We start from the raw sequence: 18,407 nt of genomic DNA, 5'->3' as shown, positions 1-18,407 counted from the left end.
AGCGAGGATTCTACTTGCTCGAAGAGAAAAGCATGAGCAAAATCGGGCGACCCGACCCCTAGGGAACCAACACTTCTCGCAAGGGCGCCCTCGGACCTCCAGCTTTGGCCCTTCTAGCCGTACCGACTCTGTGGTAGCAAACCATAGAGTGGCGGAAGTGGCCCGGCCCCTTCCTCTCCCGAGCCAACGGCCGGGCGAAGCTTCTGGGGACTTCTCTGTCGCGGGGGATTGTGGGGTTGCCAGGCCGCCCGGACGCGGAGACTGGAGGAGTAGCGGGCCACCGAATAAGCCTCCAAAATGATGGTGAGTGGCGTTTCGCACATCGGCCGCCATCCGCTGCCATCCGGTCCGTGGGTGACGCCGCCCGGCCCGAGTCGGTCCGGTAGGGCCCTCCGCTCCCTGCTTATTGTGTCTTTACCCGGATCCCGTGTCTACCGGTGACCCCGGCCCGCCGCGGCCCGGCTCGGCCCCAGCACGGAACAGGGGCCCTGGGCGAGGGCTTTGTGGGGCTGGAGGGAAGGCTGTGGTCTGGCCGGCTGGGGACTACAAGTCCCAGGCTGCTTCGGGGCCGCGAGCCCGCCTAGGGGACCCGGTTTGGGGAGCCCCCCCACAATCGTAACCTATGTTAAACGAGTGCAACTTGAGTGTGCATGCATATGCGGTCGGCGGGCCGACTTGGAAGCCCTGGTGCCTTGAGAAATGTGGGGTGTAAAAACATGTGCTTCTAGAACGGGCGGAGGCAGCATGGGGACCTTAAATTGAGCTGAGCCTAAGGGTTCAACTAGGGTTGCTCGCCGGTTCCCCGGCCCGCCTGCTGCTGAATCAGTGGAAACAGACTTGGCTTGTACTTGAGCACTCACTCGTTCATTCCTACACACGTCTTTAGTGCCTGCCGAATGTAGCGTAACGCTAGCTGATTGTTGGGGGGTGCAGCTCCTCCGCCGGGAGAACGGACAGGGCACAAGGTGGACACTACATCATAGGTGGGAGGACCCGGGCTCTGACTCCGACTCTGTCTGCCCCTCCGGTTTGGCATCAGACCAGGCTTTCCGAGTTGGCCATTAACTCGGTGTCGTTTTCTTGAATGACGGGTGTTGATGAATCCCAGAGGCCCCCTGTAGCCGTACCCGCTTCCACATCTTCCCTTTCTGCCATCTCAGCTGTAGATACCTTCCTTGGATCCCAAGCCTCCTGCTGTCTCTCGTGTTACTGTTGAGCGAGGCCAGCTTTTAGGGAGGTGTTTGAGGCAAGACCCTAAGATACTGCTCCCTGTGGTACACTTGGCCTTTCGTTCATTCATTTTGGTCTGCCCATCAGAGGAAGTCCTCTGTCCTCTTCTGGCCTGCTGCCGCTGCTTCCTGTCCTGGTAGATGTCACACTGATGCCTGTGAGATGTTGATTCTGTTACCAAATGCCGCGTGAATCCAATTGTACCCATGATGGAAGGAACCTAGGATTTATCTGTACTCTTTCTCTCTCCGTAGCTCTTAGTACTGTCTTTTTTCAGTTCCTCTTCCAGCATTACCTATTCTCGAGGTCGCCCTCATCTTCCATGTAGAGGCAGCAGAGCCCTCGAGAATAAGAGCTATGGAGCCACACTGAATGCCTAGGTTTGTAACTAAGCTGGGTCACCTACTAGGTGTGTGACTTTGAGCATGTTACTAAATTTCTGGCCCTCCGTGTATTCAGGAGATTCATTGAGCTGATACATAGAAAGTGTCCAGCATGTAGTAAGCACTCAGCAAATGTTAGCTATTCTACTAGGTGGTGATTTGCTTCCCTTCCTCTCTGTAATCTGTCCTGCTGACAAGGCCGCCGTAAGAGTTTTGGTAGAACTGAGTATCACAACCGAGGCTCTTCTGTCTAGTGATGAAACTCTTCCCTGAGGGGCTCCACCACAGTTGGGTTTTTCTTTAACTGACCCCTGCTCAGTTTCCTTGCTATATTGGTTATTTATATTTCTCCTTTTGGAATGTGAAACTTCTATCAAGAATCCTCCTTGCTGTCATGCCCCTAGTATTCTAGAAGGCTTCTGTGATTGGAAGAGAGGTAGAAGGCACCTGTGGCTCAGTCAGAAGAGCATGCCACACTTAATCTTGGGTTGGGGGTTTAAGCCCCACGTTGAGGATAGAGAATACTTAAATAAAACCTAAAAAAGAAAAAAAGGAAGAGAGGTAAAAGGGTTCCTTGAGGAACCTCAATCTTGTGACTTTTGGTACACTTGTATAGAACGTATATGGCCTTGCCTTTGTGGTATTGTGCTGCACTATACGCCTTGGCATATGAACACCTGTTGTTTTACAGAACATCAAGCTTAATAATACTTAAATATTTTGAGGATGAAGGTTAAGATCATTAAGCTGAAATTCCAGAGCCTACCATGATATCCTTGGCAGATTACTGGTTCCACTATTGTTTCTTTACTTGAATAAGAATGAATGAGGTTGAAAAGTAACAGAAAAGAAGCTGGACTTTCCATAGCAGTGCATTATTAGCTCCCCAAGGGCATGCCCGACACGGGGCTCAATTCCAGGACCCTGAGATCATGACCTGAGCTGAAGGTAGATGCTCAACCAGGTCAACCACTCAGGTGCCCCTTGTGTACAACTGTTAGAACACCTGCCATCTAGATTTGGCCTCATATGAAGCAATATACATCAGCTTTTGGTGCTGAAAATTCAACTTTATATATACTTGTGTTTGATGCAAGCCATGAATTAAGATAGCACTAGCTTCTAATTTTTGGAAAAGCAGTGGCAGTATGCTGACACTAAATCAATGGAGAAATCTTAAGTACAAAGCAAGTATGGCTCAGAAGCAGCTAACCACATAGTCCCCACATTCCCTATGCTTTGTAGGCCTTATATAAATGGCAGGCTGGGTAGAGGAGAGATCTAAGGGAAGGGAAAGGATTGAGCTGAGCTGGATTGAGCCAAGCCAGGTCAAACAGGATGAATCCCATGTCGGGCTCTCTGCTCATGGGGAGCCTGCTTCTATTTCTTACTCTCCCTCTGTTCTCTCTCTCTCTCTCTCTCTCTCTCATATATCTTAAAAAAAAAAAGTTGTACACAAAAGGAAGCAGAGGACATTATGGGATCCTTTGTTCGGGGTGCTCCTAATAGCTGCTTTGAAAAAACATCTTGGAAGAATCGGGGCTTTGATGAGTTGTTGGCCTAGTGGTAAGAAAGTGCATTTAAAAAAAAATTTTAATATCTTTATATATATAATCATTATAATTAAGTAAACTTTGCAGCCAACATAGGGCTCAAACTTATGACCTGGAGATCTAGAGACATCTGCTCTACCGACTAAGCCAGTGAGGTGCCCCAGGAAAGTGGTTTTGGTAGGAAGTGCCAGAATAAGGGTGCCTGGGAGGCTCAGCTGGGCATCTGACTCTTGGTTTCAGCTCAGGTCATGATCTCAGGGTCTTGAGATCTAGCCCCACTCAGTACTGAGTCTCTTGTCCCTCCTCTGCGCCCTGCCCCCATGTGTGTATGTACACACACATACTCACAAACAAGTAAGAAATATTTTAAAAAGTGCAAGGGTAGCTCTTGTAAATAGAGGTACGATTTGGAGGTGGAGGTAAGAAAAAGTCTTCACAAGCATTATTATTATTATTTTTAAAGATTTTATTTATTCATGAGAGACGCAGAGAGAGGGGAGGGCAGAGACACAGGCAGAGGGAGAAGCAGGCTCCACGCAGGGAGCCTGACGCGGGACTCAATCCCGGGTCCCCAGGATCACACCCTGCGCTGCAGGCGGCGCTAAACCGCTGTGCCACAGGGACTGCCCCTTCACAAGCATTAAGTTATCCTGTTGGAGAAGTGAAAATTTGTGGAAGACAATCAGAAGAGTTTGAGATCCAAGTCAGTTTTTGATTTGAAGTGTAAGACTATCCAGGATGAGGATGAACTGAAGAAGCTTGGAGGCTGCCGTTATTTAGTAGGACAGGGTGAGGGTGGAGCCTTTGGAAGGGACACCTTTTTCCTTAGAGGAAATTTAAGAGGCCTGAGAGAATGCTGGGAGTATAAAGAAGCCATTTCTTGTTGCCAGACCTGGGACACTTCTGTGAAAGGGAAGGAATTTTCCCTTCACCTTGTGCTTGGCCCCAGATTTAGGGGTTTATCTGACAGCTATTCTTTAAAAAAAAAAAAAAAAAAAAAAAAAAGGTAATGATATATATTCATTGGGAAAAAATTGAAACAAAAAAGAAAATATACAATACAAAGAACCCTCTTTACTCCCACCCTCATACTCATTAGAGTGTGTTGTGCATCTTTCCAGCCCCCTTCTATGTATTTACATATATTATCTTGCCTCCTACTTTTTCTCTTTTTGTGTTTTATGTAGATAAAATGTAAATCAAAACATGCCATTCCTCTGCTAAAAGTTTTTCCAGAGCTTCTTTTTGTAGGAATAAAATCTAAATTCCTTAGCATGGTCTGCAGTTGAGTATGTGATCTGGTTCTGGCATGCCTCTTCAGCCCTATCCCAGTCTTCCTCCTGCCTACTACCCTCCAGCTGGACTGGCCAAAGGAGTTGGACTTTTTCAGGAATTGCCCAGTGAATATGGAGTCAACCTCATGGGTCACTTGACTTTCTTGTGTGTTAATCCCTGACTCCTTATTGTTGAGTTGAGATATTCCTTGTGCTTTCCCATGGCTTTTCTGCTCAGACACCTGAAGTACCTATAGAGGTGGACATGGGCAGTGGCTTTCAAACTTCATATTGCAATCCATGGTAAAAAAATAAATTTAAGTCATTGCCTAACATACAGAATTCAGTCACAAGCACAGGAAGACTGAGTCTGGTTTATGAGCTCATCCGTGAAGACACAGGTTTTGATACAAACTCGGTTTGCTAGGATGAGGAATTACTGTCTGTGCTGATGGTCACTGAAGTAAAGGTCTATTAAGCAAGCCTTTAAACTGTCTTCCCAGAGTTTCTAAGGCAGGTCTGCAAATAAAACTCTATAGGAATAGTGGCTGTTCTCAAGGCTAGCATGCAAAATAGAGAAAAATTTCTGTTGGGACATTTGATTGGAGATTGGTCACTGGGAATCTGTAGAACCTGCATGAGAGATGGACACACTAGTAGTTTCACTGAGTTAGATTTGTTGTCATTTTGTGAAACAGACAGACATGCTATTTGTTTCTCTGCCTGGTTCCTTCCCTATACTTCAGCTAAGCATGTTTTGGTAAAACTGCTTGCCTGGGCATCTCCAGGACACCACCTGAAGATGCAGGCACCTCATGTTTTGCATCAGTGCCCCATCAACTTCTCTAGGATTAAGCTGTAATGCAGATAAATGGTTGTTTTGCTGGAGGGTGAACACTGAGCTGCTTCCTCTTGTGCTGTGACCTAATTCTTCAAGACAGGGAATGGTGTCAGAAGTTGAAAAGGCAAAAAAAAAAAAAAAAAAAAAAAAAAAAAAAGAGAGAGAAGTTGAAAAGGCTGTGCTTATTCCACTGAGCACTGGAGAACATAGTATTTGATCTGTTTTTTTTTTTAAGACTAAATTATGCTTCTCATACCATTTTCTAGCACACCTGTAGGATATGCTATAGTCTTAGCAGTATCCCTGGATGTAGGAGCTAGTTAAGGAGTCAGTGTGGTGGATAGTGGGAATAATGGTTTTAAAAAGCCTCCAGAGAGCAGCCCTGGTGGCACAGCGTTTTAGCGCCACCTGCAGCCCAGGGCGTGATCCTGGAGACCCTGGATTGAGTCCCACGTCAGGCTCCCTGCATGGAGCCTGCTTCTCCCTCTGCCTGTGTCTCTGCCCCTCTCTCTCTCTCTCTCCCCCCCTGAATAAATAAATAAAATCTTAAAAAAAAAAAAAAAGCCTCCAGAGGGGCACCTGGGTGACTCAGTCCATTAAGTACTTGACTCTTGATTTCAGGTCATGATCTCAGGGTCATGAGATCAAGCCTGGTATCAGGCTCTGAGTTCAGCAGGGAGTCTGCTTCTCTCCCTCTGCTCCCCTTCCTTTGCATGTGTGTGTGTGCAAGTGTGCTCTCAATTCTTTAAAAGTCCTCCATATATTTGTTATGGGAGAGATGGAAACATTTATCCTTTATGCTCCCTCCTTGTATTTCATTGTAATAGATGATTATTAAAACCAGTCCATTGTTCTTTCTTCTCTAGCCCACACCAGTTATCCTGTTAAAAGAGGGGACCGATAGCTCCCAGGGCATCCCCCAGCTTGTAAGTAACATCAGTGCCTGCCAAGTGATTGCGGAGGCTGTAAGAACCACCCTAGGCCCTCGTGGCATGGACAAGCTGATTGTAGATGGCCGAGGTAAGTGTGCAGGGTTCCTCAGGCTGGGGTGCAGGAGAGGAGACTCCTGGAGAATGTTTTGGGTTAGCAGAGGTTGGCATCAGAAATGCTGCTACTTTTAACATCTCAGAGGGATTGGTCTCTATGAAATGATTCCATTTCAATAAATTGTCCTGAATGCTGACCCTATGGGAATGTATGGGAGACATTGGGCTCAGGAGCCTGTTTCCTTGTAGAGAGAGACAGACTGGAAACATGAAAGGGGACTATCTGAGTTGTTTGTGATTGTTCCTATTGTATCATGTTACCAAGACAGAATTCTCCCTCCTGTTTTAGTGTATTAGCTGACGTGTGAGATCGGGTATCAACTATGTCAAGAATATCTAAACAGTTTCTCATTTTCATTTAAAGTAATATTTTCTACATCCAGTTTGAAGTGTGCTAAATGCTGTTCAGAGAAAATCAGGTGCTCATGGTCTTCAGAAGCTTGTGATTTTAAGTGGCCCTTTGTGCACAGAGCTAAGTCTATAAAAAATCAGTTCATTTATGCCATGATCTCCTCTGCCCCATACCAGTAAAGAGTACGCGGGCTCCGAGTCCAACTGGGAAAAGGGTCTTTAAATTTTTACTTTGTGTTTGTTCCTTTTAAGGCAAAGCAACAATTTCTAATGATGGGGCCACAATTCTGAAACTCCTTGATGTTGTCCATCCAGCAGCAAAGACTCTAGTGGACATTGCTAAATCCCAAGACGCTGAGGTGGGAAAATCAAGCATGTGTTTAAATAAACTTTGAAATACATGTCTGCTTGCTCCTTTGCTTTTCTTTTAAAATTTTTTTGACTTTATATCTGAAATTATGATTTCACAAGTAATACATGCTTGTAAAATATTTAGATGGAATTAAGAATCTTTTAAAATTCATACTGTTTCATTGCATGTAGCTGAAATCTTAGGACTACGCTCATGTGCTGGCATTCATATCAGTGACCTGGTACATAATTTAATCTCTAATGTGTCACCTTATAAGATGGAGCTGGAAACTGTTTCCAGTTTACCTGTTTTTTATTGTGGGTTTATTTTTTAATTTAAATTCAATTTGCCGATATACAGTATAACACCCAGTGCTCATCTCATCATGGGTTTTTTTTTAATGATAAAATATAGATAATATGAAATGTACCACTTTAGCCATTTTTTTTTCACTTTAGCCATTTTTAAGTGTATAATATGATGGCATTAATTAGTCTGTCTTAAAACATTTCTAACACTGAAATCTTGATAATAAATATTGAGAGAAAAGGTTTACATTATAGAGTATTACAGGTATATTTTGAAGTTTTATAAAAGGTTTATTGGGACCCAGTAGCCTATAAAAACAGTATGGCTTATATAAAATTAAAGTGAAAATAGTCTGGATTTGGCCTGTTACTATCTTTATTAAGGGACTAATTAATACCTTTCTGGCCAGGAATTTGGCAGCTTAAACCCTTTACCACAGCAACACTTTTTCCCCCTTGAAAATCCCTCACATTTAACAATGGACATAATTGAATTGAAGGTAAATTTCTGCGAAATCAGAGGTGAGCTGGTTTTAGCTCTTTCTCTCTCATTAAAAATAGGCTTTAGATCCTATTGTAGAAAATGACTATGTTAGACATTTAGCAGACTAGCGATCTGCCTGTTCCAACCAGTGTTCAAAGTGTAAAGGACTTTGGCTGGTCCTAGAGGGTTGTTTTATTTATTTTTAAAATTCTACTTCTGTTTTGTTTTTTGTTTTTTTTTTTAAGATTTTATTTATTTATTCATGAGAGACACAGGGAGAGAGAGGCAGAGACATAGGCAGAAGGAGAAGCAGGTTCCATGCAGGGAGCCCAATGTGGGACTCAATCCTGGGTCTCTAGGATCACACCCTGGGCCAAAGGCAGGCGCTAAACCGCTGAGCCACCCAGGGATCCCCTAGAGGATTGTTTTAATGGGATTTGGCTGGAAATTATCTTTTTGTAAACTCCTATAGTACTTTGTGCTTCTTTTAAAGAATATTTTCTGATGTTTCCTACTACTGTGGTTACTTATGACACATAAGTATTATAAGTATGAGTGGGAGTGTCTTGTTGTTCATCAAGCCCATATATGTAATAAGTTCTTGGTTAATCTGCTTGTGTAATTTCATATTCTGAGGAACTGGTTGTCCAAATCAGCCCTCTTTGGAGAATGGGCATGGCTGGTGAATTAATTTTGTAGCCCAGAGCCATTTGATGGAATGGATACCTAACTACTGTTATCACCTTCCTTGTACTTGTTGCCATCACCTGTGCTTCCAGAAAAAACATTTCACACCCATTTAAACAGTCCCCACTTTAAATGGGTAGGTTGCCTAAAAATGGAGTTTCAGGCTTTATCTCTAACCGTGAGAGAATATGGGGGCACCTGGGTGGCTCAGTTAAGTGTCTGCCATTAGCTCAGGTCATGATCCCAGGGTCCTAAGATTGAGCCCCATGTCCAGCTCCCTGCTCAGTGAAGAGCCTGCTTCTCCCTCTCCCTGTCGCTCTCCCTGCTTGTGCATGTGTGCTCCTCTCTCTGTCACATAAATAAAATCTTTAAAAGAAAAAGAATAATAAACATGAGAAAATGTGAATTTCTTACTATCTTCTTCCAGGTCGGTGATGGTACCACCTCAGTGACCCTGCTGGCTGCAGAGTTTCTGAAGCAGGTGAAACCCTATGTGGAAGAAGGTTTGCACCCACAGATCATCATCCGAGCTTTCCGCACTGCCACCCAGTTGGTATGGGAATAACTGGCTGCCCTGGCCTTTGCCTGGGTACCTTCATGTTTTCCTTAGAATAATACCTTTAGTGGGGTGTAAAGAGACTGGTAACTGGGTTCCTTGGACATTTTCTGAATTTTCCCTACTAATCTCAGTTCTAACATTCAGTAGCTATTTGACTAGCTAATCTCTTTAAGCCTCAGGTTTCCTGGTGGACTCAGTAAGTGAGAGTGGGGTTTTTTAGTTTGTTTTTTATCAAGTTCCTCATGACACACGTCTTGGGACCTTGTTCTTATTAACCTTTGACCTTCATTCTGTGATCTTCGGCCAATCACTCCAGGCTTTACTTTCTTCCTTTACTCTCTGTTTCAGGGGTGCTTGGTGTCTCAGTCAAGTTATTTCAACTCAGGTCATGATCTCAGGATCATGGGATCAAGCACTAGATCAGGTTCTGCTCTTTGTGGGGAGTTGGCTTGAGATTCTCTGCTCTCCCTCCACCCCCCAAAAAAATTATTTACTATCTGTGTTTCAGGGTGGTCACATTAAAACAAGATCATATATGAGAAGTACTTTTGAAAAGATACTAAGTTTAAATACAGATATATTGCATAACACATCTAATTAACCTATAAGGTACTAGAAATCATCACGGATATCTTTCATAAGCCAGAAGGTTTGACACAATCTAGCATCCTAGCTTGTTTCTACTTATTTGTTTTAGTGTGTTCCTTGCATATTCAGAGTTAAATCCTGGAAATACCCTGATGATTCTTCAGAACTATATCTATACTGGACCTATACCTGTTTGTCATGGGGAGTTTTCTAAACTGTAGAGATTTGTGTTTCCAGGCAGCTACAAGACTTGGAAATATTGTTTGAGCTACAAAGTGGGACTATTTAAGATTTGGGAGTAAACAGATTGGAGAGTGGCAAGAGAGACTGGGACCACCTCTCCATTTTGCCCTTGGCACCAGAGACTCATTCGGCTTCTGTTGTTGGCAGGCAGTTAACAAGATCAAAGAGATCGCTGTGACCGTGAAGAAGGAAGATAAAGTGTAAGTTTCTGGTGGGCTTTGTCAGAACCTTGACTTTCCGTGGCCAAATTGGATGTAGAAGTGTATTGCCACCCGGTATGGGCCTGGGGCTATTTGGCTTTTGATAGACCCTTGGCTGTGCCCCAGCTCACACAGCACAAAAGAGGCTATCCACTGTAGTTTTAAAGCTGTCACACATGAGGTCTCTGATTGCAATCACCATCTGCCAGTAATAATCTGTCCTAAAGATATAGCAGATGAAGTTGGTGTGGTCTGAGTTTAGGGACTAGAACAGAGACCCACTCCACATTGTAGTAGACTCAACACGAGGGGGTTTCCAGGCCTGACACAGCTCCCACCATCGTTGTGTCCCAGGGAACAGAGGAAGCTGCTGGAGAAGTGTGCCATGACCGCCCTGAGCTCTAAGCTGATTTCCCAGCAGAAAGCCTTCTTCGCTAAGATGGTGGTGGATGCAGTGATAATGCTCGATGAGTTGTTGCAGCTTAAAATGATTGGAATCAAGAAGGTGCAAGGTGGTGCTCTAGAGGTAAGCCTGTTACAGCCTCCCTAGGAGGCTCTTACTCTCACATGGACTCTTCAGACAAGTTGGTACACGAGGTGAACACATATTACAGGTGTTGTGAGAATGCATCTTGGGCTAGAAGTTGACTTGAGTTGTATTCCCCCACTCTGTCCCTATAGCCTGTGACTGTAGATATATTTTGTAATATCTTTGGACCTGTATTTACTTTTCAGCAGAAATCATAAACTCAGTGATTTTTAGAATCTCAGTGTGATGTGGGAGGGGATAGCACCAGATCCATCTCATAATTACCTGTGACCCTCTCAGTTAATAAATCTGAGAACTTCTTAGTCCATTCTTTTCCAAGTGACACGCCCAAGCTCTCCCTTTTGCATCTGTAAGCACATATGTAAATAGTGCTCTTCTAAACACAAGTATTCATTTATAATACATAATGTTGTAACTTGCTTTTGTCCATTTAACCACGTATTTTAGAATTTGATCTATATCAGTACATGGGGCTTTTAATCCAGTTCTGCACGATAGAGCTTTCTGTGATGGTAGGACTGTTACATGTCTGTGTTGTCCATTTTATGGTAGCTGTTAGCCATGTGTAGCTACCACAGCACATTAAATGTAGTTAGTACAACTAAGGAACCAAGTTTTTAATTTAATTTTTATTTATTTAAATTAAAGTAGCAACATGCGGTTCATGGCTACTGCATTGCCTAGCATAACTAACTTGTTCTTTTTTTAACACAGTGGTATCTAGAAGCATCTTTTGATGTTGGCATCTCCATGCCACTTTGGTCCTTCTCCCCTCTGACCTGCCCTACTTCTTTACTCAATCGTGGTGACCCAACCTGAGGTGATTTGGATAGGACAAGACCTGCTTGAAATATTAAAGCCTGGCCCAGCCCTTCACTTTTTGTTCTTTGACTTTTATCTTTCCAGATTATATTCCCACTCTGTGCTCCTTCCTCCCCTTCCTCCTGTCATGGCACCTGTCAGTAAACCGAGGTTCTCTTTTCTCTAATAAAGCTGTGAGGAATCTGTAGGGCATCTGAGCAACCCCCCTATCTTTGGTCCCCGTACCCCTCCTTTCTCAGCCCATCCATCATGGCTTACTAACTTTGTTTTTACCACTGCTTTGGTAGCAGTAGTCATCTCCTGGGCCTTCCTGTTTCCCCAGACTCTTGAGATTAGATTGGCATTCACTCAACTAGGGAGCAAAAGTGATCGTTTTGTGTGGTCAGAAAGCCAGGGGCTCCGACCCAGTTCTTAGGCTGTCCAACATTCCTTAAGCTCATATAAAACCTTTAACACAAAACCTGACTCACAGAATTCAGTAAATGGTGGTAGTGGTTATTGACTTATTCTCAGGATTAATGGAGAACTTCCTGATCTGTATCTTTAGTCCTTACCTCCCCCTTGAACCTCAGGCTCCTGTATCTGCTACTGAATTCATCATCCAGTCCTCCAAGCCTGTAGCACTTTCTGTGTTCTTTGATATGGTTGGTATCATCACCATTGACTTAGTCCCTCACGCCAGAAATGCAGGGTCATCTTTAAAAATCTTTACAACTTCTCACAACCCATCAATTACCATTCTCTCATTTTGCCCACCAATTTACTATTTACTTCTTTTTTTTTTTTTTTTTTTTTTTTTTAATTTATGATAGTCACAGAGAGAGAGAGAGAGAGAGAGAGAGTGGCAGAGACATAGGCAGAGGGAGAAGCAGGCTCCATGCACCGGAAGCCCAACGTGGGATTTGATCCCGGGTCTCCAGGATCGCGCCCTGGGCCAAAAGGAGGTGCTAAACCGCTGCGCCACCCAGGGATCCCTACTATTTACTTCTTAAAGCTATCTCTTTTACTTATTCTCAAGACCACTGTCCTGGCCGTGGTCACCCTTCCTCCAGTCTTGCATCCCCTTAATCAGCTCTATTTTCTGTTGTAAGGTGAGCTTCCACAGTTTACTACCCCGTGTATAAAGCCTTTGGGGGTTCCACATTGCATACAGGATAAGAGGCAGGCCTTAGCAGAGCCTATAATATCCTCCTAAACTGGCCCCTGCCCTCTGCTTATATTCCTGCAACTATAAATGGCTTTGCATTCTCTGATACCAACACACTGCTTCTTCAGAACATCTTTTCCTTTTTCTCTTTGATAATTCTGCCTCTCCATGTCGATGTAGCTCAGGCATTGCCCCCTTTAGGATGCTGTGGATTTGAGTAATGCACGAATGTGTTCACTGATAAAACTACCATATTCTAGATTAGGACTATAGATTAGCACTGGCAGAAAACATAGAGGTCACTGAGCTCAATATACACTTTTTTTTTCAAGTGGAAATGACTTGATCATTTGCTAAGAAAGAGATCTGAGATTTGAAATGCTGAAGTCAGTCCCAGGTACAATGTGCTTACTACTTACTCCCTGGTATTAAATCCAACCCATGGGGAGCTCGTGTTCTGAGGGACTGACATGGAGGAAGCCACAATTGTATCTAGAGAACTGTACAAGGAATTTCTGACACTTAGGACCTCTGGCCTCATCTGGGAGGAAGAAGCACCTAGGCTACTGCACACAGGTAGAGTATGTGTGTGCATGTGCACAGGGCAGATACAGGGGGGTATGTGGAGGTGTGTCCAATAGCTGCAGACTGGGGTTTGAGTTGGGATTGAAGGGGTGAGGCATCGGGACTATACCTTACTCACAAATGCCCGGCCCCTTGTCTAGTACCATAGGATATGTTCAGCATTATCCCTTGGCACCTGCTTTGGATGTCAGTCTTAGAGGATAGTGCAAACAGACCTTTACTGTGCTGAGTCTCTGCAAGCTGAATGATTGGTTTTCTTCATACTGAAGGGACACCCAAAATCTGTTTTGTATTTTCCCCAGATTTTATGAAAATGAAAAGGCTTTGTTTTAACAGTGAAATAAAGACATGGTTAATTCCATCAGGTTCAGGGGAATGGACACACATTAGTGTAGCATACCTGATTTCATTTCAAGCCAATACTGAACTGTTTACTGTTTTTTTGTTTTTTTGTGTTGTGTTTTTTATGTTGTGTTTTTTTTTTTTTTTTTTTTTTTTTGACAGGAGTCCCAGCTGGTAGCTGGCGTTGCATTCAAGAAGACTTTCTCTTATGCTGGGTTTGAAATGCAACCCAAAAAGTACAACAATCCAATGATTGCCCTTTTAAATGTTGAGCTTGAGCTGAAAGCTGAGAAAGATAATGCTGAAATCAGAGTCCACACGGTGGAGGTAGGCCCCACCAGCTGGCAGTTGCATGGAAACCGCTTTCTGGGCCAATGTCTTGGGTCTTTGTGGCCATCTTGGGACCAGCTCTGTTTCTCAGTCTCCTTAAGAACCCACTTCTGGCCCCTGAATATATTGCTGTCCAAATACCAGGCCCCACTTCTTTTCTCAGTGAAAAGTTGGTGACCTAGACCTGAGGAGGTTTGAATAAAGAAGACCTGCTGAAGTATTATCCTCTCGCCCCAGGAAGGGCTGGCAGGGGCCCTCCTCCTTTACATCGAGCCCAGTATTTTGAGTCTTCCTACTTGAGCAGATGAAAGGTCTCCTCCTGTACCTGGTTCTACACTGTAGGGACAGGTGTACTCCCATCACTGATTATACCAAGGCTGTATCTGGAAGTAGCAGTGCCACCCAACCATAAGCAGGTGATATTGGGTAATGTGTCCCCAACACAGAATGGCCTCTGGGGGAAGAGGTCTTGTCATTGGGAACTCCATGGGTCTAGCTTCTCAGAGGAATCTAGAACACTCAGGCTAAACTATTTCTCACACCTTGCATGTCAGCTCTGGAGTAACTCCTAGTCCTGGGGTTACTTTCTGCTTTTGTGTTTGAAAGCTTTAAGTGGTTGCTAAGTTACTGTATAGGGTCCTTGTTTAGTTGGACTGAGGAGAGGCTATTCTGTTGACACTTGTTAATTCCCAGATAAATCAGCATATTTTATTTTAAGGGGTATATCTTAGCCTACCATGTTTCCTAATCTTCCCCCAAAAGCATCCTCTTCTTTTTCTGGGTCTTTTCAGGATTATCAGGCAATTGTTGATGCTGAGTGGAACATTCTCTATGACAAGTTAGAGAGGATCCATCATTCTGGAGCCAAAGTCGTCTTATCCAAACTCCCCATTGGGGATGTGGCCACCCAGTACTTTGCCGACAGGGACATGTTCTGTGCTGGCCGGGTGCCGGAGGAGGATCTGAAGAGGACAATGATGGTAACCAAATATTCCCATGCTGCTCCTTAGTGTTTGTGGCCTTGAGGGGTTTTCATTTACTCCTGGTGTACTAGAGTGCAGTAAGGTGGACGTGTGACCCTAGGCTTGTCTTCAGTTTTTTTTGTTTGTTTGTTTGTTTGTTTGTTTGTTTGTTTGTTTGTTTTTTCTTTGAAGTATTCCAGTCACCATGTTCATGTGCTCTGCACAGGCAATACTCAAGTCAGGAAATCTGATTTGTGAGAGCACCTAGTAGTAATGCTATGATAAACTCAAGTTTTGGTGTTTTCAGCCAAGTTTACTCCTTTTCTTTTTGAGCATCTCACCAAAGACATGTTGGGTCTAAAGCACCTATCTTAACTAGTTGTTGGGCTCAGGACAAACTAGGTGGGGGAGTGGGTACTGGTGAAGTAAAGTGTCCCCATCTTCTTTGAACTAGGCCTGCTTGCCTGTCACATGTTTTTGTTCTGTTTTATTTTCTCCTCTTCCAGGAGGGTAAGGGTGAGAGTGGGTTATCCAGTGGGACTCTCCTGGGGCACTGTAGCAGAGTTTAGCATGGGAATTAGCTTTTGAGACTGGGTGGCGGGAAATTGTCTTTGGGCTTCATGTGAGCCTTTACTGCCAGGTGATCTTACCTTCTTGCACCTTTCAGGCCTGCGGAGGCTCCATCCAAACCAGTGTGAATGCTCTGTCAGCTGATGTGCTAGGCCGCTGCCAGGTCTTTGAAGAGACGCAGATTGGAGGCGAGAGGTGAGCCATGGCCCTGGGCTGCCTGTTGGCTGAGTTCATAGGATCTGCCTGGGTCTGGTCTTCTCCCATCTTTTGGGTGTAGTATGCAGCACGTGCTACTCTTTTGGAGGTCTCACCTTTCGGGGCTTCAAGGACTCCAATATAAACTGTTCTGAGGGGGAAGAAGATCAAGTTGAAGCTAAAGTCTGACTCTACAATATTTTATGCCTCAGGGATACAGCCCCAACCCTTTCCCCAAGCAGGTCTCCAAGAGTGAGATTGAAAAACCTAGTGAGGAACAAAAGAGCAGCTGCTGAGTGTTGGGAGGAGGTGGTGAGGTCGCATGCAGCAGCTGGGCAGCAGAAAGAAGTTCACATGTATGATTTGATCATGGGTGCAGGTACAATTTCTTCACTGGCTGCCCCAAGGCCAAGACCTGCACTATCATCCTTCGTGGTGGTGCTGAGCAGTTTATGGAGGAGACAGAGCGGTCTCTGCATGACGCCATCATGATCGTCAGGAGGGCCATCAAGGTACTAGGCTGGGGTTTCCTGCCCACATAGCCCACTCTGCCTCCCCAGCTGATAAGACCCTGGATTTGTGTGCTGATTTCTTCCTTGTATAAGCTGTCCTTCCCTAGATGGCCTATTGGCCCTGAGTTGCCTCACAAATCCTAGAGAAATAGCCTCAGTCTCTAAAAATAAGTCACATTGCCTTTAAGGCTATGATTTGTGAGCAAGCAGTGAAGCTGCTATTGTTAGCCATTCCAGTGATTGTATCAATGCCCTCAAACTACCAGGTGACCTTAAAGATGGTCAGAAACCATACGTTCACCAGATCAAAGTTTGGATGGGCTAGATCTGGGCTTCCTGTGGTTTGGGATGGGAAGGAATGAGGCCCCCTTCTGTCCTAGAGGGCCTATTGACTGGCTGATCTAGCTCGGCTGTGGCTGGAGCTTGGATCAGGGGCCTGTTAGCATTGAAAGGTGGGTCTTGTCTCTGCAGAATGATTCAGTGGTAGCTGGTGGCGGGGCCATTGAGATGGAGCTTTCCAAGTATCTGCGGGATTACTCAAGGACCATTCCAGGAAAACAGCAGCTGTTGATCGGGGCATATGCCAAGGCCTTGGAAATTATCCCACGTCAGCTGTGTGACAATGCTGGCTTTGATGCCACAAACATCCTCAACAAGCTGCGAGCTCGGCATGCCCAGGTGGGTCCTTCTCCTTGGGGTCCAGGGACTGGGTGCATGGAGCTAAATTTTGAGTGTGTGTTGGGCCCCAGTGACAGGGCTAGAACTAAACCCAGTACTAGCCAGCTGTGCCTCTGAGGGCAGAAAGAAAGCCGCAGTGCCAGGACTGGAGATTCCAGGGTTTATTTAGTGCTGGGAAGAATATGATGGCTCCTTGTGGTGCCATCAGAGGAATCAGGGGGACCATGCAGCCTCCTCCCTAGAGGCACACGCTGACCATGTGTAGTGGGCTTCCCAAGGTGGTGGTGAAGTGTGCCAGAGCCCTGCTGAAGAGTGGCCTGGCCACGGTCCTACCGCCTCTAAGTTGTGGTCTCTCTCAGAATCTAATTTGTTCATTTGCTGTTTAACAAATATTTGTTTAGAAATATTTGTTAAGTACTCAGCACTGTGACAGCAGCATTTGGTGAGTGGCCTTGCTTCTGACTTGTGTGAGGGCTTGAAGCAAATCATTCACTTCTCCATTTCCTCATCTGAAATGGAGACTAATGAAAGCAGTAAGCTAAGGGATTAGAAAGTGTTCCTCCCGAGAAATAGACAGTCCTCAGGTGACCTGAGGCCAGAGCCTCCCAAAACACAGCATGTTGACTGGAAGAGGGCCCCGAGCTCTTGAGTGAACAGTATATCTAGGGTTTGAAGAGAGTGATTGCTAGGGGCACAGGCGAGATGTGTACATCCAGGTTCCTGGTGTGAGGCAGGCAGACACCATCCTCCTTGGAGAAATGCAGGCAAGTTCAGAGAGCGTGAGGTTTCCTAACACCCGGAGTCTTTGGAGGATAGGCAAGAAGCTATTTGAGAGCAATTCCCTCTCACATCCCCTTTTTCTGCTTTTCTTAGGGGGGCATGTGGTATGGAGTGGACGTCAACAATGAGGACATTGCTGACAACTTTGAGGCGTTTGTGTGGGAGCCAGCCATGGTGCGCATCAATGCCCTGACTGCAGCCTCTGAGGCCGCCTGCCTTATCGTGTCAGTGGATGAGACCATCAAAAACCCTCGCTCAACAGTAGATGCTCCCCCAGCTGCGGGCCGGGGACGGGGCCGGGGCCGCCCACACTGAGAGGCACCTTGTCCCTCACAAGAGTGGCTGGCAGGCTGGCTGCAGGGTATGCTTACTCTGTCTTGGTTAATGGGTATTATGAGGAAGGGGTAGTAATTGGCCTGCTCAGCTCTCACTGGAGGTTATTTAAATAAACTTAAAGACTTAAATAAACTTAATAGACTTAAAATTCACTTGGCAAATTATTTGGGCTGGGAGTTTTACTTAGAAATGTCTTGACTCCAGGTCAGGATTTTACTTTTGTATGTGCTCACCCACAGATAGAAAAATGTTCTTCTTTTCTGTTGGGCTGAGTCCTGAACAGCCTCTGGTTGTTACAGCAGAGTGTGGGTCCACTCTGCCGGTGGGGAGCTCCACTTGAGGGGCCTCTATCCAGAAGATTCACTTTAGTGGTTTTCTTAGTCCCAGAAGTGGCTGGGAGCTGTGGAGTCCCTTCCTTTTCTTCTCATGTCATCTTGTTTAGCCCTGGCCTTGCCAGGCACTGCTCTCAGGGTTTGTCTGGTTTTGAGTAAATGTGTTA

At 45.1% G+C, this 18,407-nt stretch overlaps 1 protein-coding gene across 2 annotated transcripts; it reads left to right on the top strand.

The window, feature by feature from the left end:
• The first annotated feature begins 143 nt into the window (after window positions 1-143).
• CCT7 (chaperonin containing TCP1 subunit 7) lies at window positions 144-18,056 on the top strand. Of its 2 annotated transcripts, none has more exons than XM_025453572.2 (12): window positions 144-303; window positions 6,148-6,301; window positions 6,931-7,037; window positions 8,937-9,062; window positions 10,047-10,099; window positions 10,454-10,625; window positions 13,708-13,872; window positions 14,667-14,855; window positions 15,505-15,602; window positions 15,982-16,114; window positions 16,586-16,792; window positions 17,666-18,056. In XM_025453572.2, exons 1-12 carry the CDS (start codon window positions 298-300, stop codon window positions 17,885-17,887), a joined length of 1,632 nt encoding a protein of 543 aa, XP_025309357.1. In that variant the 5' UTR covers window positions 144-297; the 3' UTR covers window positions 17,888-18,056. The 2 variants fall into 2 exon arrangements, with proteins under 2 accessions (XP_025309357.1, XP_048952089.1); XM_049096132.1 differs by lacking the exon at window positions 144-303 and adding an exon at window positions 1,589-1,610.
• The last annotated feature ends 351 nt before the right edge of the window (window positions 18,057-18,407 follow it).

Source organism: Canis lupus, chromosome 17 (genome assembly GCF_003254725.2).
Source record: "Canis lupus dingo isolate Sandy chromosome 17, ASM325472v2, whole genome shotgun sequence".
Lineage (NCBI taxonomy): Eukaryota > Metazoa > Chordata > Mammalia > Carnivora > Canidae > Canis > Canis lupus.
Note: the sequence above shows the minus strand (reverse complement) of the source record. Positions and strands in the feature narration are given on the sequence as shown.

Coding starts and splice junctions, on each gene's coding strand:
- CCT7 (XM_025453572.2), top strand. Junction 10,100..10,453: donor GTGAAGAAGGAAGATAAAGT/GTAAGTTTCTGG, acceptor GTTGTGTCCCAG/GGAACAGAGGAAGCTGCTGG. Junction 16,115..16,585: donor TCGTCAGGAGGGCCATCAAG/GTACTAGGCTGG, acceptor TTGTCTCTGCAG/AATGATTCAGTGGTAGCTGG.